The 24,849-nt window shown below is 41.3% G+C and overlaps 1 protein-coding gene across 2 annotated transcripts; it reads left to right on the top strand.

The window, feature by feature from the left end:
• Positions 1-3,279: 3,279 nt before the first annotated feature.
• Positions 3,280-24,262, top strand: LOC115140569 (zinc finger and BTB domain-containing protein 34-like). 2 transcript variants are annotated; one of them, XM_029678906.2, is made up of 3 exons: positions 3,287-3,365; positions 7,655-7,707; positions 14,777-24,262. In XM_029678906.2, exon 3 carries the CDS (start codon positions 14,810-14,812, stop codon positions 16,340-16,342), a length of 1,533 nt encoding a protein of 510 aa, XP_029534766.1. In that variant the 5' UTR covers positions 3,287-3,365; positions 7,655-7,707; positions 14,777-14,809; the 3' UTR covers positions 16,343-24,262. The 2 variants fall into 2 exon arrangements, with proteins under 2 accessions (XP_029534767.1, XP_029534766.1); XM_029678907.2 differs by lacking the exon at positions 7,655-7,707 and having other exon boundaries at positions 3,280-3,365.
• The last annotated feature ends 587 nt before the right edge of the window (positions 24,263-24,849 follow it).

Here is a 24,849-nt window from a genome sequence, read left to right as displayed (position 1 = left end):
TGATGACTGTTTGTCTAGCTTGCTAGCTAAGATTTTGAAAGAATGATGTTGACATGATCAGTCCAATCAAAACCCCAGTAAATATAATGTGATTTGAAGTAATTTTATCTGTGGCCAATGACCTTGAGCCTTCTTGGATGGGCACTTCTAATGTAACTCTATGGCAGCATCCAAGGAGCTTGAATTTTCGAGCTCACCCCATAGATTTTGTGGTGAGTGACAGAACACTGAGCCAATCACGGTACAACTGGAGAACATTACCAACACTTATAATCTCTATTTTCCACTGGCTTTCCCACCACCATAGAAAGCACTGAGATGGGCTGAAACACCTGCGTTTTGGAGCTGCCTTACTCAAAATGTTATGCACTTGAGTGAGGACCCAAAAGCGGTTTAACAAAAACAGAGTCCTTTAATGTAAACACAGGGAAGACATAGATCCTCTTCAGATGTAGATAATGGCAAAATAGACAACCCGCAGAGAGGGCGACAAATGAAACAAAAAGTCCTTCTGATAATTACAAAGAGACCCCTTCTTAGCAGCAGAGGAGAATAGCTGGGTTAGCGACGACAGGCTGCAGGTCTCTCTGGGTAGGCGCGGGTCGTAGAGGAACAGAGGTACCTCACGTAGCATCAGATGAACTGGACACAACGTAGCATCAGATGAACTGGACACAGTACCAACGATAAGACAGTTAGCTGAGTACAGGATGCACTTGCCAGGCAGATTCCGACAGGACGGGACAAGGGTGAAGCAAACGAGACGATAGTTTGGTTCTGGCATGAGAAACTCAAACGAGAATCTGACAAAGAAAGAAGCAGGAACAGAGAGAGAAATAGAGACCTAATCAGAGGGAAAAAAGGGAACAGGTGGGAAAAGGGTGAACGAGGTAGTTAGAGGAGATGAGGAACAGCTGGAGGAGGAGAGAAAGAGAAGGTAACCTAATACGACCAGCAGAGGGAGACAGAGTGAAGAGAAAGAACAGGAACAAGACATAATATGACAATACATGACACAAAAATGCAAAAAAGAGACCATGTTTGTATGCGGCTTTATTAATTCAAATATATTTTTTGCATTGATAGCAAACTGATATGTGACACGTATTACTGCCAAAATAGCATGCAAAACAGACTAAAAAAATAACACTTTTTTTTTAGCTTAACAGTTGGGGCTCAAAACAGGTGGGGCTCCGTCCCATCTGCCCCGAATGAGGGTCGCCACTGAGTGGGACAACATTCCACAGGCCACAATCAACAGCCCGATCCACTCTTTTTGAAGGAGATGTGTCGCGCTGCATGAGTCAAATGGTTGTTACACCAGATAATGACTGGTTTACACCTCTACCTATTTTTTTAAGGTATCGGTGATGGGGCCAAGCTTCCTGCCATCCAGGACCTCTATACCAAGCGGTGTCAGAGGAAGGCCCTATAAATTGTCAAAGACTCCAGCCACCTTAGTCATATAATGTTCTGTCTGCTACTGCATGGCATGCAGTACCAGAGCACCAAGTCGAGGTCTAAAAGGCTTCTTAAGAGCTTCTCCCCCCAAGCCTTGAGACTCCTGAACAGCTCTTCAAATGGCTACCCCCCCACCCCCTCTTTTACACTGCTGCTACTCTCTGTTTATTATCTATGCATAGTCACTATACCTTTACCTACATGTACATATTACCTCAACTATATAGCCTCGATACTGTTATTTTGCTGCTGCTCTTTAATAATTTGTTATTTTTCTATATATTCTTTATTTTTTAACACTTACACTTATTTTTCTTCAAACTGCATTGTTGGTTAAGGGCTTGTAAGTAAGCATTTCACTGTAAAGGTACACCTGTTGTTTTCGGCACATGTGACAAATAACGTTTGATTTGATCTCTGACCAACAGATGTATATCTGTATTCCCAGTCATGTGAAATCCATAGATTAGGGCCCAGTGGATTTATTTAAATAGACTGATTTCCTCGTATGAACTGTAATTCAGTAAAATCTTTGAAATTGTTGCATGTTGCATTAATATTTTTTTCAGTGTACTTTGTATCCCTAAGTTACTCAAGTGATTGTAAATAAAAAAAAAAGGTTTATTTTATTTTGGAAGTAGCCTACAGAGTGCAGTTGTTTCACAGGACTTTCTTTATTTAGTATGTGGCACCCCATGCTGGAGAGACTACAGAACTACATGCAGTACCTTTATGACCTGTTCATAAAGGGTGGTTCATTGAGTTTGCATTACATAAATCCCCAGACAGTATGATATAGCCCATTTCATGTCATTACAGTCAGGACATCTGCTTGACATTGTGTTTTGAAATGACGGTTAACGATTTCTGGGCAGGAATAGATCAGCACATATGTGGTATGATAGAAGAGGTGTGACGAAGATAGGGGCCTTGGCATTGACCTATCGTCCAAATGCAGCCTCTGACCCCCACTTTCAAACAGTTTTGCACTCCTGCCCAACCTGTATTTCTCTGAAAAAACGAATTAACTGTGAGAGGATTCTCTTTACAAATCCCAAATGTTATTTTTCTTGGAGTTGTATGTTGTGATATGCTGTAGGTAAACATTATTAATATTGTAGCGAATGGCGGGGCAGGGAAGCGATCTTGTGTTTGTTGGCGTGAAAGGCCAACCCCTACGCATCGCTCAGCCCCCTCAGTGTTCTGATGACCTCACAGCCGCCATCTGACACCGATGTAGCGAACGACAGGGCAGGGAAGCAAACTCAGGTTGCTGGCACAAAGAGCAAACACCCCAGGCATCGCGCCAATAGGGTTAATCCGCTTGGTGGAAATTGTAATGTGGCTCATATAGCGAAGATTGCTACACTGTAATTTCAAGGGTCTTCTATGTATGAAGGCTATTTGGTAGGGCAGGCCATATATGCTATCTGCTTCCTATAAGGATGGAATCTAAAAAGCAATACATAAATGCGTTGTGTGGACCCACACCCCACAAATTAAAGGTCTTAAATAATGTGATAAGAAACTTTGATCGTACCTCAAACAGAGGTGCATATAGTTTGTAACGTTAACTTAGTATATAGATTGAAGAATAGGATATGCTACAAATGTGTTACTTTAAATAATTTAACACTTGTATACAGGGGCGCAACTTTCATTGGGGACGTGGTATATGGTATATCAGAAATGGTTGGGGACATGGTATATCAGAAATTGTATTTTTGTGCAAACCCTATATGGTGCAAACGCAGTAGACCCAGCAGGTCGGGCACGGAAACGTATAGCTACACTTCCGGTTGCAGTTTTTTTTTGCAGTGACTGACACAGCTGGAGTGGGGGGAGGCCTGGCTCAAGTGAAAGCGAGCTACTGGGGATAATGGGCGACGTTTGATTGGGAAAAGGTGAGTTCGACAGACTTCAACATTGATTTGGACACAAACTGAAGATAATCTCATCATCAAAACGTTGTTTCTGCTTGTGTCATTTTCTGAAAAGGTTGCCCGCTAGCGGCTCGCGCTAGGTTGCTGTCCAACGGTAACATTAGCTTGCTGACGCACACGCTTAGCTAATTTTGGGGGAATTTGCCTGTAAAACAAGGCTTCCAAGTTAGCTACGCTAGCTAGTCATCTTCGATATACGTTAACAGCCATGATCTCCGCGCATCCCGCACTGTTTTATTTGTTCTGCATCACCGTTCTAGCTAGCATACTTGCTAACGTTAGTCAAATAACGTAAATTAGCTAGCTCGCTAACCAATAACTTGTTTTGATAGCCTTAACTGTCAGCCTGGTGTTTTATGCCGTTTGATGTAGCCACCTATAGTACCTAGCTAGCTAACTAGCCTGTCAGAATTTGTAGCAGGCTAAGTGGCTAATGTCAGATCGGGCGGCAGCAAGCTTGTCTCTAGAGACAGACACAGTACGGTTATACAGAAGTTATACTAAGTAGCGTTACAACTTTTCGAGGCCAATTAGTCCGCCTTGTTATCCCCCACTAGAAGGAAAAGTCAAATCTAACTTTCTGAACATGACTATCTTGTCAGATAGTGTATCAAGAAAATGAATAGCCTAGCTAGACCCAAAGTGGCACCATAAAACGCTCGTGTTGTGGAAATGGAATGGTTGCTTTAGTTGGGTAACATTTGTTCAAACCCCTGTAAAATAATTAACTATAGTAGCTAGTTAGTTATTGTTGCAACTTGTAAGTAAAGTTGACATTATTTTGGGACTAGCTAGCTCGTCTCCTGTATTCAGTCAATTGATAGGCATGTGGCTAAATAACATCCGAATTAGCTGCACTGATTGCAAACCTTAAAACTGAAATGTATAAAATGTAGGCAAACGTTATTGGATTACACATAAATATTGTTTTATCTTTATGTGGCGCATCTGGCTTTGATAAAAGGCCAGATAAAACTACTGGTAGTCAGTCTGGTTGTATGTTGTGGACACAGCAGTACAAAGTGCAGTTTCATCTAGGGTCATCCAGGTGTCCTTGAATTCCAGGATTTTCCAAAGCTTTGTTACATTAACTTGTTAGATAGTACCTTTGTTTTTCACTAGGAAATGCATACTGTGTTAATAACTTGGAATTGGTTGAGCAATAACACAAACATAAAGGGAAGCACAATGTAACAGTTGTTTTTCAAATAAAAGGGAAGACCGAACAACAACCTAGCACCCTGAAATTCAAATCTGGACCTAGAAGACGACAGCTTTTTTCAATCTACCCCTCTAGTCAGGGAGTGATTTATACCCAGAACACCAGGTGTGTGTGTAATTAATTATCAGGAAGAACAAAACCTATAGTACTCCGGTCCTCCTGGGCTAGGGTTTACTGAGAAAGGTGTGACAAATAAAAACAACATCCAGTCAGCAGCAGTCCTGTGGGCAAAAAACCCTTGTTGATATGGTCGAAAGAGAGTGTCAAGAATCGTGCAAGCTAACAGGCGAGCCGCAAATAACAGCGCAGAACGGCATTTGGGAATGCACAACTTGCTGGTCCTTGTAACGGATGGGCCATTGCAACAGACGACTACACCGGGTTCCACTCCTATCAACTAAAAACAACAAGGAAGCGGCTCCAGTGGGCACGCAATCACCAACACTGGACAATTGAGTGGAAAAACGTTGCCTGGTCTGATGACTCCCGATTCTTGTTGTGTCATGCTGATGGCAGAGTCACAATTTGCTGTAAGCACCATGATTCCATGGCCCCATCCTGCCTGGTGTCAACGGTGCAGGCTGGTTGTGTAATGGTATGGGGAATGTTTTCCTGGCATACGTTAAGTCCCTTGATACCAATTGAGCAATGTTTGAACTCTACAGCGTATCTGAACATTGTTGCTGACCAGGTGCATCCCTTCATGGCTACGGGGGTCTTACCCGGTACTAGATGGGTGTACTGAATAATCTGGCTACTGAATGTATTAACTGCATTGGGAGGAATGATGATTGTACTTTTTACATTTGTATATTTTTTTGTTGTGTATTTAAAATCATAAGTGTTAATTTTAGGCCCTTTCTGAACCTAGGCCTTTACATGCCTCCTGTAAATCCTTATGGTCTGAGAACTGTACATGATGGACATATTGGGTGTCCTTATACTTCTTACAGTGTGCTCTTAAATATACACTGTCTAGATTCTGAAACACATTTTCCCACAATTTATTTTACACTTTTTTTTAAAAATGTTGCTTATTTTTAGACCATATTTGTCAATATATTACATGTCACATTTCCAGAGGGGATTCTCTGGTACTTAAAAAAAAGATATGACATGTTTTATACATCAAAATGTACATTATAGGTCACTAACCAATCACAGCCCTCCTTTAGGATTGTACATTCCACCAATCACCAGCAGAGGGAGTTCCCTTTGAAGCCATTTTCCCATTCACTGTTTTAGTGGTGCTAGTGCTTTGACGGTCATGGAATTTTGGATGATGGTAATTGGCCAGCCAAAATGACTTGCGGTCATAATAATACAAATATTTATTTATTTTATTTATAAATAAATATATCCTATTCTCTGCTCCTGACTGCATGTGCTGCCATTAGGGCTGTCACAGACAACCCCCCCCCCCCCCCCCCCCCCAAAAAAAAAAATCTTATTTCAAACTAACCTATTATATATGTAGTTTACTGAGCTTGTCTGATGCTATAAGCACATTGTGTGATTTTTAAATAATTAAGACACACAAATGATTCGAGGCAGCCAGACAGGGCCTAACCAGAAGGAAAAAAACATGTTCCTCAACCACTACCTCCCGCTGCTGCTGGCTTTTGCAGATTCTGCCATTACGCTCCTGAAGTTGCCGGTCATAGGCTACTCCAGGAGTCGGCAAACTTTTCCATTAGGAGTGCCAATTTATCTTACCATTTTTACCGATCTGCATGCCAGTTATGATTTTCATATGCCCATTTTCGTGGAACAGTTTATTTTATTTTAGAATAGTCTTCGTATCTCAAAATCATTGTCGTGTGATTGAGAAGTATTCAATCTAAATAAATGTATACAAATCAAAATTTCTGTTGCCTATATAATTGCAGCCTGACTATATAAATATAGCCTGCAAAAATTGCAGCCTGCATGTCTGCAAGAAACTTGAATCATTGTATCAAGTATCAACTTGGTTCAGCCCAAAACTTGTGCTAACAAACTTGCAACTTGTATAAAATATTATTGTTCCTCAGTTTCTTGCACCAGTGAGCTCCTGACAGACACTGCTGTATTTGTGCAAGGGATAAGAAGTAATCAGGTAGACGTATTTTAAAACGTTTTCACGGGATCAGTTTTCCCCTTTCATGCCAAGTGGTTATCGAAAGGGATAGAGCTGGAAATATTTTTCAAATGGGCTACATTGAGGAACTATTGTCATTCTCAATAATGTAAAAACAGACTTTGTTTGAGGTGAAGAAAAAAATACTTTGAAGCTCCACAGCTCATTAATGGTGGTGAGCTAAGACAATCAGGAATACTGCCAGATCCCAAAATGGGCACATTTTATAAGCCGACATTTGGCCAGGTAGTCTAGGCCTACTTCTGCACGTAATCAGGTGTGCATTCTCACTCAACATTGACAGGAGCGCTCCAAACAAAACAATTAATAAATTGACAGCTCGTAAATGAAATTTGCCAAAACTGGTTTCTCTCAAGTGTAGCCTATGTTGGATCAAAAATTATTGGTCAACCAACAGCCTATTTACCGTCCAGGCGACTAAATAGGGTCAGCCCTAGCTGCTATAAACACAGAATGAGTATAACGGGCGTCCCTATTAAAGTAAAAAATGGCACAATGGGTTGACTGTCGGCCATTGTGAGTGTACCCATAGGAGCAAAGCAGGAAGTAAAATGATAACTCGTAAAGCTGAAACCACACAGAGACTACTCCGTCAATGGTGTCAACTTGTGTGAGAGAGTAGAGAGTCAATTCACATACACTGCCAACTTATTTGTCTTGAGAATCCATAATAAGCAGTTGTATTTATGTTTGCTATGTAGCCCTCGTGAATTACTGTTGTTCCTTGGGACACACCTTATGTCCAATGGGAGCCACCGTACCTGCCTCCTGTTATGTTGGCTCATGAACATGAGGAGAATTGTAGCTAATATACCCTAGCAATTTATAAAGAATTTGTCTCTTATGTAGTTTCGTTCTTTCTACATAATGGTATTCTCTCTTGAACAGTTTCTCAGCCGCAGCCTGCCTAGCCTATATGCCTGTGCTGGAAATCAACAAAGGTAGGCATAAAGTTGTTTTCAAATATGTATTATTGGCACAAGCAATTGAACTTGTCAACACTAAATACACACTTAACTATACATGTCACTATTCCTGATTTAACAATACACAGTCTATTTTCTGGCAATTTACCCACTCACTTTATCAGCATTCCTTCGCGTAAAGGTGAGAATACTTGCTTTCTAATTTGAGGTGCATGATGCTGTTGATGCTCCCGGGCCTGTTTTTTCTCTTCACTACCGTGCATTCTAATTCCAGCGGGTACACGTGTGTAAAAAAAACAGAAACGCTTTTTGTTTGATTTTGGCTTCACACACAACTTTTTTGAAACTTATGACAGTTATTTTATTTTCATGACACTCTTCATCCATGGCTGTCGGTTATATGGTAATTGTGCCAGCCCTAGGTATGGTGGTGCTCATAAAATGTATCATAATGTCAGAATTAGCAGGAAACCCACTGAGGAAATGTGGTGTACTTCTAGAATATATTGTTCCAAACAATGTCTAAAAATAAACAAAATCAAAAAGGGTGCTTTTTTTAAAGTGTTTTAATATTTAAGATGAATAAATGAATGATTGTATTTCAGAATTTAGACACTCCATATGTTAGCGCACACTATAAGGAGTATCATGACACCAAGATGTCTGTCATAGGTTCACGGATCACGAGTTCTTACGGGAAACAAGTAAAGGTCTAAAAATAGCCTCATTTTCTCAAATGATTTGTGATGCAAATGTAAAAAGCATGTCAAACAGCCTTCCTCCCATTTAAATTTGTTCCTGCAATTCTCACATATAATCTGAGATTTTGGGGCTATGCTGGCGTTGATTCGCCCCACTAGGTTACGAATGGCCGGTATTTCCTTTTTAAAGCAGCTGAGCAAGTCACATGTTTGTTTACAAGTAGTATCTAATTTTGCAAGAAGCTAACCATATCTTGATAACAGTGGAAAAATCCAACCTTACTGTCTACTTTGTTTTGTCTGTGTTCAGAAAAGTTGGTAGAGTATGGTGCTTGCAGCGCGAGGGTTGTGGGTTTGATTCCCACGGGGGATCGTTATGAAAATATATGCAATCACTACTGTAAGGCATCCTGGATAAGAGCGTCTGCTAAATGACTAAAATGTAAATAACTATAAGCTGGGATGTCTGACCTGCAAATAGTTTGTCAGAGGCTGTATAAATTGTTTGTATTCACTAGTTAGCATTTAGCTAGCATTGGCTATGGGATTTGACATGTACTTGTTAGCATTGCTAACCTTTGTCTTACTGATGATGCTCAGTGGGGTTTTTTGTGTTTGAAAATAGCGGCCCTTGTGTTCAGGGTTGGTGATGCCATACAGTGGGGCAAAAAAGTATTTAGTCAGCCACCAATTGTGCAAGTTCTCCCACTTAAAAAGATGAGAGGCCTGTAATTTTCATCATAGGTACACTTCAACTATGACAGACAAAATGAGAAAACAAGTCCAGAAAATCACATTGTAGGATTTTTAATGAATTTATTTGCAAATTATGGTGGAAAACTTTTGTTATTGACAAAATACTTATTTAGCTCAATACTCAATATTAGGAAATACATTTTTGCCCCACTGAATATCCCAGGATTTCGCAAGAATGGTATAAAAATCTGGATACCACCCAAGCCTAGTTTTAGGGCTGGGAATTGCCAGGGACCTCACGATATGCTATTATCACGATACGATTAACTATTGCGAATCAATATTATGATTTGATGTTCCAAACACATTGCTGACTATATGTGATCCGTCAGGATAAGAAACGTTGCAAGCATGTTGGCTCACTATTTAAAAAGGTGGAGAACGAGCTGTAGGATGAAAAATACTGGGTTTTGGCGAAAAATACTGGGTTTTGGCGCAGGTACAGCCGACTAACACCACCTACAGTAGCAACCGGTAGTTAGCATAGTGATTTACTCAGCTCAGCACTCAGTTTGGCTGAGTATAAAAGAGACCGATTTGACTTCTCTGCCCAGCGACTTACAAGCAACAGGGAAGTATTTTTATCTGTACTGATTAGGCTATGCCCAGCGAATATGCAAAGCCTTATTTCCCTTGCTAGTTTTGTAATGGCCATTATTTTTAATTAGTCCTGTACTTCTTGTAATTGTGCTGCAGTCACTCCACAGTAGCTTGGTTATCAGTTTCTCTGGTCATTTAAATGTTCTTTACCCAAAGGGATTGGCCAGAACAGAAATGATTGAATTGCAGGAATAGCAGCCCATTGACAGTAAAAAGAGGTTGGTGATGACCTGTCAATGGAATGAGGCCGACAGTACATCCCGAATGTATTGTTATTTTCATTGTGTTGATCACATTTTGATTAGATTAGTAGCGAAAGGATTGCGTTGTCTTCCAGTGCTTTTTTTTCAATGCCTGGGGAATTCTAATACAACATGGATGATAGGAGTCAGAATATAGGCTAATGGATAATGTCTTAATCAACCCAGAAACCCAATTTCCTGTGGGTCAATGATAAATGTATTAATTCCCTGTTATTTCCATTGCTCAAATTCCATGTGCTTGCAAGTTATTCTGCTCACACCAGGGCAAATATGATAATCCCCCCCCATGTACTCCCCCCTCCAATTTCACAAGATCCATTTTCTCAGAAGTCTCCCACTCCCGCCCATTTTGTATTGCTTTGCCATGTCTTGCTTGTTTTGCAATTTTGGCTTGGTTCGGGCTACATGCTGTTTTGCAAAGTAGGCAAAACACTGCTTATCTTGAAGTAAGCATTCATTGCTTGTTGTTTGCCAGTGCTGACATTCCTGTTTTTACAATATGCTTTTTTAAACTGAGTGATGGGCAAGTTTTGTAGTGCAGTCTTTTGTTAAGTTACAGGCCCACATTCCGACTAGTCATAGGCCTACCTACAGCAGAGGAAACACCAGAGTTCCACTTACCTGGTCTCAGGTCACTTCCTGCTACCTCAGTTTGTCCTGTACACAGACAAAGCAATATGACTAGAAAATGGGTGTTACACTGTTCAAAGTTAATTTCACTTATAGACTTCAGATTTGGATTTTTATTTTGAGCTTAATCAAACCTGCTAAATAGGGATGTGTACTGTTATTCAAATATTAGAATATCCGAACGGGCGTTAGAATTCGAGAACTTGTGAGTACACTAATGCAATGCAAGATGCAATAAAATTACAGAATTAAAAGTTAGCAAAAGGAGTAGGCTACAACAGCCTACCTATTGGTTGCTCATTTTAATTGAATGGGTAGCTGGCTACTCTAATCAAGACAGGCCCTGTTATATGAGATGATTTAACATTGTGCCAGCTACAAGTTAGATCGTCTTGGCTGTAGCCGAGTTGCCTTGGCTAACATTACTTAGTCCCTCTCTCCCTTGCCTGCTCGGCTCAGTCCCATCTCACACCAGCCCCTCTGCAGCTGCAGCAATAGAGTGCCAGTGTCTCTCCTTCGCGCAGCAATGCTCAGGTTAAAAACGTACATCTAAAAAAGACGCATGTATTTCAAACATCTGGATATCCAACAGATATTCATGATACTATTCGAGTAGTGAAACTATTTCAAACCCCCATCCCTACTGCTGAACTTCAGTGAGTTTGTGTTTCCAATCCAGTCCGTTTTGACCCTTGCTTCTGTGACCCTTGCCGCTTTGGGTTCAGCTCAGCCACTCGGCATACGTTCTTTGGCTGCCCTTCAACTTGGCTCTCAGTTTAGTTTGCAATGCATGATGTTGGGAGTGGGACAGGCCACTGACACGTTTTAATATGCATGCTATATTTGAAAGCCTCATGATGGCAGAGGGGAAATAATGCTCTTCCATTTTCTCTTTGTCTTTTTGCCCTCAGTCTCCTGTGCCAACCAGGATGAGAACATATGGGTAGTGGCACAGGTGTTTTGGCAAGCCTAGGCAATCAGAGAAAGTGTTTACGTTCTCAAACTGCTGACACTCAATGCGCAGAAGATCATACTGAATTTCCAGGGAAAGGCAGGCAGGGTGAGAGAAAGGTAGGAGGAGAGATTGAAATGGGGGGAGAAGAGGGCAGAACTGGAGAACGGACTGAGACGGACACGTTTTTGTAAAATAGCTCAGGCCTAAAAAACGGATACATTTGTACCTCGTACACTACATGACCAAAAGTATGTGGACAACTGCTCGTCGAACATCTCATTCAAAATCATGGGCATTAATATGGAGTTTGTTACCACTTTTTTTTTCTATTACAGCCTCCATTCTTCTGTGAAGGCTTTCCACTAGATGTTGGAACATTGCTGCAGGGTCTTACTTTCATTCAGCCACAAGCATTATTGAGGTTGGCCACTGATGTTGGGCGATTCAGGCCTGGCTCGCAGTCAGCGTTCCAATTCATCCCAAAGGTGTTCGATGGGGTTGAGGTCAGGGCTCGAGGTCAGGGCTCTGTGCAGGCCAGTCAAGTTCTTCCACACGAGCTTGACTACCATTTCTGTATGGACCTCGCTTTGTGCACGGGGGCATTGTCATGCTGAAACAGGAAAGGTCGTTCCCCAAACTATTGCCACAAAGTTAGAAGCATAGAATCGTCTAGAATGTCATTGTATTCTGTAGCATTAAGATTTCCCTTCACTGGAAGTAAGGGGCCTAGCCCGAACCATGAAAAACAGCCCCAGACCATTATTCCTCCTCCACCAAACTTTACTGTAGGCTCTATGCATTCGGGCAGGTAGCATTTTCCTGGCATCCACCAAACCGAGATTCGTCAGTCAGACTGCCAGTTGGTAAAGCGTGATTCATCATTCCAGAGAATTCATTTTCACTGCTCCGGAGTCCAATGGCGGTGAGCTTTACACCACTCCAACCGACGCTTGGCTTTGCACGTGGTAATCTTGTGTGCGGCTGCACGGCCATTGAAACCCATTTCATGAAGCTGCCGACGATCAGTTCTTGTGCTGACTTTGCTTCGAGGCAGTTTGGAACTCTGTAGTGAGTGTTGCAACCAAGGACAGACCATTTTTACACGCTATGGTTTTCAGTACTCTACAGTCCAGTTCTGTGAGCTTGGGGTGGTTTTGGTAGTTCATTCTGTTTTTTAAATTTTATTTTTTTATTTTACCTTTATTTAACCAGGCAATTCAATTAATAACAAATTCTTATTTTCAGTGATGGCCTAGGAACAGTGGGTTAACTGCCTGTTCAGGGGCAGAACGACAGATTTGTACCTTGTCAGCTCGGGGGTTTGAACTTGCAACCTTCTGGTTACTAGTCCAACGCTGTCACAATTTTCCTTTGAATGGATGTTACTTTTTTGGAGGTCTTTTATATTTTTTTAATTAGTCCACAGTCCCAACTAGAGGTCGACCGATTAATCGGAATGGCCGATTTAATTAGGGCCGATTTCAAGTTTTCATAACAATCGGAAATCGGTATTTTTGACATGTTCTGAGCAAGGAACTGAAACGTTAGCTTTCTTACATAGCACATATTGCACTTTTACGTTCTTCTCCAACACTTTGTTATTGCATTATTTAAACCAAATTGAACATGTTTCATTATCTACTTGAGGCTAAATTGATTTTATTGATGTATTATATTAAGTTAAAATAGGTGTTAATTCAGTATTGTTGTAATTGTCATTATTACAAATACATTATTAAAAAAAAAATCGGTATCTGCTTTTTTGGTCCTCCAATAATCGGTATCGGCGTTGAAAAATCATAATCGTCCGACCTCTAGTCCCAACATACCTCACCTTTTTTGGGGCTGCAGGTCGCCTAGTAGTTAGAGCGCTGGACTAGTAACCAAAAGGTTGCAAGATTGAATCCCCGAGCTGACAAGGTAAACATCTATCATTCTGCCCCTGAACAAGGCAGTTAACCCAATGTTCCTAGGCCGTCATTGAAAATAAGAATTTGTTCTTAACTGACTTGCCTGGTAAAATAAAAGATATAGGATTTTCAAGAAGCAAAGTCTCACTTGCCACATCATAATGAAGCAGTGTTCAGTCCCGCTCTGGGTGTGACCAAGTGACTTGACATTTACAGCTAGCCTGAGCCGGCTACCACTATGTTGCCAAATAACCAGATTTTTCTTTGCTTGAACAGATTTTTAAAATGATTAAAATGTAGAAATGCTTTTAGAACACATTCTACTTCACATGGAGGACTACTGTTCTTGTCATATTCCTACTGAATAATTCAGTAATTTGCTGATTCTTTTCAATTTGTGTCAGAGTGCTGTCATGGTAGCCTATCTTGTTCTGACCACTCAAGGTTCAAGGGCCTGCAATGTTAGTGCAGTGAGGATTTTCACTCCAGATCTGCTAGTATGTTTTGTTGTTTTTGCTCGCTAGCTGTTTTCTGAGTGCTTTTGTATTTTGATCTTGTGCACTCCCAACAATAAAGATGGCCTGAATCCTGAAATGGGTGGAATGACTATGCTCTTGCACGCAATCTCCAAACTTGGATAAGGCTGCAGTTATCCCTACAGTCATTCCTTTGCTAAATTACTGTGAAATTGCCCAGATGCTGGATCTTATTTCAAGTCAAGATTGTTCTCTTATGAGTCAGTAAGGTCAACCCTTAACTTGGCTACAACACTCAATGCTTTTTGCTACAATAGGTCAAATGCACACAATTATTTTTGTCCAGGCATTTCTTGTATGAATATACTCAACACATATTTGTTGAAGCACCATGGAAGTGTACAGTACTGTTTTTTTCATAAAAAATTGACATCCTTTTATGCTGTTGCTGCTAAAGATTGAGGGTATCTTGTTGAAGCATCGTTTTTCTCCCCAGGCCAGTGTGAATGTGAAATGCTGTAGTCTAGGTTGCTCAGTGTTGGCATATTTCTGGCACAGACAGCCAAAGTTTGCTCATATAGCGTGCTTGTTTTTATTTGGCTGTTGTGGCACACCATGATTGTACTTGTAAAATAAAATTAACCTCACCTTTAACTGTCAATGAATATATATTTTGTATGTGAAAATGAAACTTGAAAAGACCAGCCACTGATTCAGTGGATGACTGGTGTTCTAAGATGTATCCTGATTCTTATTCATAATGATTTTTTTGTTTTCTCCGTTTCTGCCACAGGCAGCCTACAAACTGGAAAGACCTATCCAAGAGATGGACGACGGCAGTGCCTACATAGAGTTTGACGTGCCAGAGTTCAGCAACACCGTTCTCAACCAACTCAATGAGTTGCGACTGCAGGGGAAACTATGTGACATCATCGTTCACATCCAGGGCCAGCCTTTCCGTGCCCACAAGGCCGTGCTGGCGGCCAGCTCACCGTACTTCCGCGACCACTCGGCCCTGGGCACCATGAGCGGCCTGTCCATCTCCGTCATCAAGAACCCTGAGGTGTTTGAGCAGCTGCTGGCCTTCTGCTACACTGGCCGCATGTCCCTGCAGCTCAAGGATGTCGTCAGCTTCCTCACAGCAGCCAGCTTCCTGCAGATGCAGGCCGTCATCGACAAGTGTACCCAGATCCTGGAGGGCATCCACTCCAAGATAAGCATCCCCTCCAGTGCCACAAGCCCAGACAAGGAGGGCTCCCAGGCCAGCCGCAATGGTGTCAAAGACAGCAGCCTCTTCATCAACCCCACACAGATCTCCCCCCCATACTACTCCAGGCACAGCATAGAGGCCCGCTCTGAGCTGGCTGCAGGGAAAGGCCATGGCAGGGCGCGGTACCAGGAGGAGGGCCAGTCAGATCGTGGCAGCAGTGACGGTGTGTCAGAGCAGGAGGCAGCCATGGAGGGAGAGACAGAGCAGGTGGAGCTGATTGGGAAGGACGGCCAGGTGACAGACGTGCACGTGAAGCTGGAGAAGGCAGATAGGCCCAGCTACTCGGACAGCTCCTCGGCAGGCGACGATGGCTACCACACAGAGCTGGTGGATGGAGAGCAGGTGCTGGCTGTCAGTGTTGGCTCCTATGGTCCCGTCATCCAGCCAGCTGGCTACACTTACTCAGGCCTGTCGTCCCCCTGCTTTGTGAGCCTCAGCAGCTCCAGCCCCTCCCGCTCCATGCTCAGTGGCTTCAGGGGCGGCAGAGCCAGAGCCAAGCGCCCCCCAGTGACCGTCCCAGCAGAGGTCCTGGGTCATATCAAACCGGGAAACACTGAGGACAGCAGCGAGGCGGTGTTGGGCCAAGTAGGTTTTGAGAACGATGTGCGAGAGCGGAGCCTGCGCAGCCAGTGGTACCCCTACAACGAGAGGCTCATCTGCATCTACTGCGGCAAGTCCTTCAATCAGAAGGGCAGCCTGGACCGCCACATGCGCCTGCACATGGGAATCACACCCTTCGTCTGCAAGTTCTGCGGCAAGAAGTACACGCGCAAAGACCAGCTGGAGTACCACATCCGCGGCCACACGGACAACAAGCCCTTCCACTGCCAGATTTGTGGCAAGTGCTTCCCCTTCCAGGGGACCCTCAACCAACACCTGAGAAAGAAGCACTTGGGGGCCTCAGAGGGCCCCAACCACATGGACTCTCCAGAGAGGACGGAGGGCATCTCTGGTCCGAAAGACCCAGAGGATGCTTCAGAGGGGATGGCCTTTGAGACGCAGTATGCTGAGGAGGCTCCGGCCAACGACATGGAGGAGAGCTCAAAGTGCAGCCCTGAGGAAGCCGAGGCGTCCAGATGTGATTTTTAGGCCTTGGCTCTGGTTGAGGAAGCTTTAAGATATGTTCTTTAAACGTTTAGGATTTGTTTTGGAACCGGCTCCTTTCAATGTTGAACCTACTTTGTGCATCCGTTTTCTGCCTGTCCATCCATTTTTGTGAAAGTCAACTGTTGCTTAATGTAGAAGAAGATGAGAAAGGGGTACTTTTTAAAAATAGATTTCAAAGGGAAAGGGGTATCAACTTGCTATTGATAAGGTGCCCTCAATAATCAAGGCCTTTTGTTTTCGCTTTAAAAAATATATATGTTTTTAAAACATATTTACAGAGTAATATAGGCATGTTGCAATAATTGATAATGTGAAAGCTCTGATAAGATGCTTATCATATCATGTTTTTACCTGACCTGTTTTTGCACATGTGGCCAAAGGAGGTCACTTTACTCACAAGGAATTATTTTTCTGCCAAGTGCAAAGCTTTGTGTGAAATATCTGTTCAATACCTCATGATACAACTACATACTCATAACAGACAGTATTTTAGCTTTTATGAAACTCCACCGGGTTCTACCTCATATCCAAGAACCTACCAAGAACAGAAGTGTTCACCGTTTTAAAAACAAACCGTTTTGCTTTAGGGTCTCTGTTTCATTTGCCAAACTCTAGGCAGAACATCCTCAGTCCCAACGCTAAGCCTTGATACTTTAGACTAATATTCCTTGCTGATTGTATGAACGCTGGACCGTGTCCTTGTCCGTTGTTTCATGGTCAGACAGGATGTAATGTGGGCAAAGAACGAAGGTGCTATATTGATGTGTTTTATGAAATATTAAGTGTGTTTGCATTGAGCATGCGCAAGGAGGACAGTGGATAGAATACAATAATAGAGGATAATACATGACATATGATTTCCCCTGTCTACAGCCAAGATCTATTTAAGCAATACGGCCTGAGGTGGTGTGGTATATGGTCAATATACCATGGCTATAAGGGCTGTTCTTACGCATGATGCTCCGCGGAGTGCCTGGACACAGCCATTAGCCATGGTATGTTGACCATATATCACAAACCCCGAGGAGCCTTATTGCTATTATAAACTCGTTACCAACGTAATTGGAGCAGTAAAAATATATATATTTTTCATACCCGTGGTATACGGTCTGTAATACCATGGCTTTCAGCCAATGAGAATTCAGGGCTTGAACCACCCAGTTTATAATTGTTTTTAGAACACAGGACAAATTCATCTTGTCTGTCTCTTTTCACCACTGAAGGTCAGTGCTTTTTTTATATTCTCTTCTTAAGCAATAAGGCCCAAGGGTGGTGTGGTTTATAGCCAATATTCCAACGCAAATGGCATTTTCTTATGCACGACGCAAAAGAGTGCCTACATACTGCCCTTAGCCATGGTATGTTGACCATATATCACAAACCCCCGAAGTGCCTTATTGCTATTATAAACTGGTTATCAATGTACTTTGATTAGTAAAAATACATATTTTGTCATACCTGTGGTATACGGTCTGATATACCACGGCTATCAGCCAATCAGCATTCAGGGCTTGAACCACCCAGTTTATAATATATTTTAATCCACATGGGATCAATGATTTGATCCTCATACACAGTGAAGTCATTTGGAGTGTCTTCCATTCTCTTGATGTTTTAGTTTGTTAATTCTCAACCTGTTTATGTGAAACTCTTAGTTTATTTGTGTGAAGATTATGCTCAGTGCAGAGTCCCACTCATTAGCTTGGTACAGCAAGGGCAGTCCTGCCCTGAATCTGCATAGAATCAATATGCAAATAACAACAAAGGAATATCAGCCATCTTGTCATGGCATTTCTTTATTCACTCTCCATTTCATTAGGACTCATGTTCTGCTCTCATCCTCTCATTCACTGTTTCTGCCCTTCCCTGATCCGACATCACTGTTGAGATGAGGGAATCAAATGGGAAACTCATTGATGCCTCATTAGAAAATAAGCTCTTGATGGTATTTTGAGAGAAGCTTGTGATCCAAAGTAATGGTGCACTTTTTGTGTTTCAAATAGAATCGTCTGAATGGAGACTTGGTGATAGTTTTGTTCGTTTTTTATGTCTTGAAGATCAATGGTGACCATAAATGTGTTCGGCACTATGCTACTGCTTTTTAATAGTCAGGAATCAAATTGGAATTGGAATTGCTTCGGTCAGTGTAAGCCCTTTTGACAACTAATGTTGATAGCTAGCTATTTCAGTGTTAATAGGGAAATAATCATTGAAGGCACTGTTGGTCTTGATCTGCTTGTTTCGAGATTAGCTGGGCTGTCAGGGCCTAGCAGTTGGACGAATGTCATTGACCATATTTCAAAACGTTAATTTCGTTATTCATATAGTCATAACTCACAAATGCACATATGGTGGTGATGGGGGGGGGGGGTATGGTTGTCAGACCTATATTGCATTTCATGACTAAGCATTGCAATGCAGAATGACATGGCATAGTACAGGCCCAGGGATTAGCTGAACTGGCTTTCGACTTATTCTATGTCGAAATGCTTCTAACTATGGTAGTTTTGAGAAATACAGGAATAAATTATTGCGCCAACATGCTAGTTCAGAGTAAGCTCTTTTTAAAGGCCCAGTGCAGTCAGTGATTTTCCATACCTCTTTGCCAATAAGTTTTCCCTTCCCATTCAGACCACTCCCAGACATTCCTAGCAAAATACTTGCTTGAAAGTTTGTTTGCTAAAAAGCCAATTTTGTCCATTTTTATAAAAATCTATTACTTAATTGTTACCCATAAATGATTTGATATTGATATAAAAACAGCTGCATTGGGCCTTTTAAGATCAGGTGGAAAGCTGATCCTTAAAGAGCACTTTTTGACAAGTCATTTTTCCCCCTTATCCCTCTTCTTGCTGATTTGCTATTTCAGCAGTGTGACGCTTTCCTTGTATCCTATGTACCTTTTTTTTTAGTTTTTACACATGATCACATAACTACAGTAAGCCTTCCAAGGTGGTAGAAGGCTCAAATAAAAATGTTAATTGTCACATGGTTCACTGTTTAAAAGTGTCCTGAATACACCAGAGGTCCAGGTAGGTGTGAAAGAGCATTTCCTCTTCATTTAATGTAGCACCACCATTTATGATACCTGTTATTTTTTCGGTTGTTAGTGCCCTTTAAAAAAAAACGTTTATTTTGCAGTGATTTTTGTTTTCATATTGGTATTGAGCAGTTTTGCATGCATGGCCAGTGTTTTACCCTATATTTATTTAGTAGTGTCGGCCACTTCAAAATAATAGTTTATATTATGACACTTCCACTGTGGGGCTCTATTTGTCTCTGCAGTTTGAAGGAAGTAGAAGGTAGTTTTGCAAACCATTGCTAACTGGCGTTAGCACAATGACAGGCATATGCTAGCTGTTGAGCTATTGCTAGTTAGGAATCTTCCTTTAAACAGCAGAGTGTCTTTGCAGAAATACATATGTGTATTTCTGCCCAGACATGCTTTTAAAGTGATGGTGCGAGATTTTGCCAATTAAGCACTTTTTCTACATACCCAGTCAGATGAACTCATGGATACTAGTTTTGTTTCTGCATGCAGTTTATTAAAGGAAGTTTCTAACTATTGTTGGCGCAATTGCTACCTAGCGTAAGCGCAATGACTGGAAGTCTATGGGAACAGCTAGTATGCCTGTCATTGTGCTAACACTAGTTGGCGATGGCTTGCAAAAACACCTTCTACTTCCTTCAAATTGCACGCAGATACATAAATATAGCCCCACAGTGGAGGTGTCATAATAACCATAAAACCTAGCTGTCAAAAGAGGGAAATGGTTCCAATCGTTTTTCCATCATTCATTTTCCCCATAGGGAATTTTATAAACACTTAATATAAGGGCTGTTTCTCGTGTAGGTTTATCCTGGTGTGACGTTTTGATAATGTAAATCTTTCTCTCGGACAAGGAGACTTTTATCAATATATTTGGCTCTATTTACTCTGATTCAAAAAATTGAATTTGCTTCAAAGTAGACATCATGCAAAACTACATCTCTGCAAGCTCCTGCACTTCGTTTCTTGCTGATAACTTTGCGAACAGGTATAGTGAATTTAAATCTTGCGTAGTCTTGAGACAGTTAACATAATTGTCCATTTAAAGAAATGTAGCTGTTTTTTGGATTACATTTAACTAACTTTAGATTGTTAATCCAGAGATTCTTACCTTTGCCTCGATTCGGCAGTCTTGTCCAGATCATCATGGCATTTGTAGTTCTTTATGATAGCCACATTAGCATCTATTTAGCATTTCATTTTTGTGGGGTAAATACAGACAAATATATTGATCAAGTCGCCTTGTCCTAGAGGGATTTACACTTGGTGAAAAATGATTGGAACAATTTCCCTGTTTGATCTCTAGGTTTTATGGTTATTATGACTCATACTGTGGTACTCTATTGTATCCACGAATTAATCTGCCTGGGTAAGTAGAAGGGCTTAGTTGCCAAAATCTTATCCCTTTTAAGATCAGTGTGACAAATTCAAGCTGATATTTGTAGTGAGCAGAGCGAGCACAGCCACCACATGCTCCTTATCTCCCTACAGTGATGTAGTGGCGCTCGTCAAGTCTATTTCCGATGGTGTCAACATAATTACATTTTCATGTGTTTTGCAGTAGAATGTCTTGAAGTCATCAAATTAGGTTCTCACAGCCAGCAAAGAAAACCAGCCCACCCCCCTGCTTCCTTTGCCACTGGTGTTGAAAGAAAATACTAGGGGAAACACTACTGTTCATATCGTTAGGTCACCAATAGTCTTCTCTATGCCCACAACACAATGGGTTCATTGTTTTGATGTCCATCGTCTTGTTTCACCAGATGCCATGGAAACCAAAAGGGTCCTCAGATTTAGTGAATTCTGATTTGCTATCGTCTTGTTGCTTGTCTGTTTTTGAAGATCAGTGACTGGCCCTTTCCCTTTGTTTTTCCCTGTTTTTTTATTTTCTCTCACATAACATGCTTGACAGTGATGGGGCTGAAAGTCAGCCACGATCTATTTTCCACTGTCTGAATGCCTACTAGGCAGACGTCTAGAATGTAATGTTCTGTGTGGTAACCGTCTTTGTAAAGTCTTATAACCCTGCTCATATCGAATCTGTCCCCCTACCGATTTAAGAGGGAATTGGCCTCGTCACATAATTGAATCCTTCTCATGATGTCTCGCGTTATTAGAACAGGGGCAGACTACTATAGGTTATTGTGCCATGAGTCCAACAGACGGATAATGATGGATAATCCTCCATAGAAAACAAATACTGAAAGACAAAGGTCTGTCTATACATTTAGCCAACTAGAGGCAAGATGAGTTTCCTACAGAAGATGTAGCCTGGTTCCTATTTTCCAATTCCTTTCTATTTCCAACTGAGTCCCACAGTCTTGAGCATGTTGCCGGATATATTTAATATCATGAAAGAAATTGTACAGAAATTGAGTTTGTTTATTTATATAATTGTAAGATGCCAACCATATCAATCCTAGTAATATTTTGAAGAACAAAGGCTTTTGAATCGTGATCTGTGCCTTGCCACACAAACTATATCCCTGGCTCTATGGCACTTACAGTGGACTTCTGTTTTGTGCCTGCCTTCAATGTAAAGAATGAAAGGGGTCAAGGGGAAGGTATATCTATTGATAAAATACTGTTGATTTCACTTTAATTTGGAAAAATCTTTCCTGTGATTTAGTTTATGCAACAATTAAATGTCTTAAAGGGAATGAGCACATAATTGAGAATCGTTCAGCAGTGAGGAGAATCATGTCTTAGATATATGCCCGAGTTGATCTCTTAAATTATGTTTACATGCCACCTCCATTTTGTTTCAGCCGTACTTATTTAGTCCTACTATTTCCTTGTCAGACCCCATTTGATATCCATTAATAATGTGATGAATTGTGTTTATGGTAATATGGTGACTTGCATGGCATCTAATCACAGTCGTGAGCTGTTTTGTTCCTCTCTCCAGAGGCTGTTTTGTATGTTTACTCTAGCCTTTCTGTTAGCACTGAGGACAATCGAAGGCATCGCCTTCAGTCTCGGAGAGCGCGAGAGAGGAGAGAGTACAGCTAGACTCTTCCCCTCTCAAGATTCCTTTTGTAACATCTGACCAGGGGGGACAGCTGCTTGAGAATGGGCAGATTTTAAAAACATGACATTTGTAGAGTGAAAAATGGAAAGATTACCCTGTTGTATTGCACGTCACTCACCCACAAAATAGTTTTTGAAATGCCGATGGCTGGTTTTGGAACACAACATTAGTTATTGTGTTTGTCTCATCTGGCATGCACTTAGAAATAACCTGTCTTTGATACATTCATATTCCAGAGAGGATCTACTCATAATTTGTCTCCACCTCAAGGGACTCTATTACTTTATTTTAAGGGACCTTTTTACCCTTAAATGGTGCTTATAGACTGGTCTGTTTATAGATTTTGATATACAAAATACTATACACTTGCATATTTACATTATAGGGGGGGGGGGGGGCAATTTGTGTAAATGCTTTTATCAACTTTGGTTACTAATGTCACACCACTCACCAACCAACTGAACCTGACACTTATTTGCGTTCACTCTGTTTGTTCAAAACTATTCACAGAAAAGGTAGGAGGGAGATGCTTGTGGGCCAGAAGTAATCAGAAGGAAGTGTTTACAGGGAAGGCTGTTTGACTACTTTTTGAATTTTTGAACAGACTAACTTCAGGTAGTTTATGAACACTGATATAGACTTTAACAAAATCTGAAAGTCTTCCATAGCTTCTCTCAGCCTTTCTCACCTGTGTAATATACAAAAGCAATAACCTTTTTAAAGGGGATGTATTGTTATCAGTGAGCCTAATCTAATTCTGGGCCTGTCACATCTCAACTAAACATTGAATGTCAGGGAGCTATCGAATTGAAGTAGGACAAGGACAATTTGATATTGATATTTTTTTATATATTTTGTGAGTCTTTGGACAGGTTGAGTGAAAATGCTCATTAGGTGAGACTGGTATTGCTGGTCTTCTAAGTACGCATCCAAAGCCTATGACTGTCAATTAACTGCAATGCAAAAGCTAAGCATGTGATTCAGTCAAACTCAATGGCACTGGTTTTAAAGTTGCACCTCCATCTGTATCAAATACTGAAAGGGATTGTGGGCTGCAAAGCCACATTGGGAGTGGCGACCTGTGTTCATGCTAAAATGTAAAGGTCTCCCCTTTCCCCTCGTGTACTGAGACTGAAGTTTCAGCTGGTCAGAGTGGAATTGGTCAGTGCTGCTTTAACTACACGTTAAGACTGGCCTGTTTCCTTTGATGTGAAACTCCTTGGTCTCTGACATTTGGTGGTGTCTGGATATCATGTATTTTGTTGATATGGCACAAAAAAAATAAGTAGAACTCAGGGTTTATACTAGTGTTATAAAGTGGTCACTGGGCATACAGCTCATATGCGTAGAATTCAATGTGCACTTCTCTTCAGGTGGGGAAATAAATCCTCAGTCAGTGGTTCCCAAACATTCTGCCTCAAGGGTCTCACTGAACCCATGTTTTCCGTTCCCCCTCTGCATGCGTGTGACAAGCACAGAGGTTCAATGTTGAGGAACAGGGGAGACCTTTTAGTTTGGCCAGGTGTCAGTCCACCTCCCTCTAATCCACTCTACATACAACCCAACTGTGAACCTCAGAACTCTACTGTTATGTACAACTATGAAGTAAATTAAGCTAGCTAGAGCTGAACTATTAACTTGCCATTTATGAATTTATTTTATAGCATGAAATATATGATATATTTATTCAAATTATATTTTACTCATAATCATTCTGTGCTGCTTTTTGGGGGTTCTTACGCTTGTAAATTGCTTTTTTATGATACAAAGAAATGTCAATAGAAAATGCGTTTGTTTGTAAAATAAAGATGCTGATTTGGCACTCCTGTCCAGTGATTTTTCTTGCAGTGGTGGCAGAGGCGAGCAAACTGTTTACAGGTTAGTAATTACATTATTTGGGTGCAAATAGGACCTGGCCTGCAGAGGGATATGTGGCACATACTCAGGATAAAAAGCAAAGTTAGTACAGTAGCTAGCTAGTAGCCTACAACTTCAATGACAACGTTGAATTCGAGCAGTCACTGACTAACAATGTTTGTTTATTTCTATTGCGGTATATGATTACTCGTGCAACACAAAGGTAAGTACATCATGCAACACGATCATCATGGGGAATTCTCTACAATTTGCATGCTGTGGTCATTCATAGGCTGGCTGTAAAAGAAATGGGACACCAATTTATATTAATACATATTTATTAAATTGAGTTATTTAACCTCTTGACATGAATTACTGATGTTTCAATTGCTTAGATAGCCTGTAACATGGTCAGTTGGGATTTGAGTCGAGCTCTGCTGCCACTTTTTCCATCTTCTCCAATTCATGGCCAACATGTAGAACTTCTGCTCCTGTGGACAGCAGTGTCAGTGTTTGCTTATCCTCCCATGCTGTGTCGTCTCTGCACCACCA

The sequence above is a fragment of the Oncorhynchus nerka genome, linkage group LG13 (genome assembly GCF_034236695.1).
Source record: "Oncorhynchus nerka isolate Pitt River linkage group LG13, Oner_Uvic_2.0, whole genome shotgun sequence".
NCBI classification, from domain to species: Eukaryota; Metazoa; Chordata; class Actinopteri; order Salmoniformes; family Salmonidae; genus Oncorhynchus; species Oncorhynchus nerka.
Note: the sequence above shows the minus strand (reverse complement) of the source record. Positions and strands in the feature narration are given on the sequence as shown.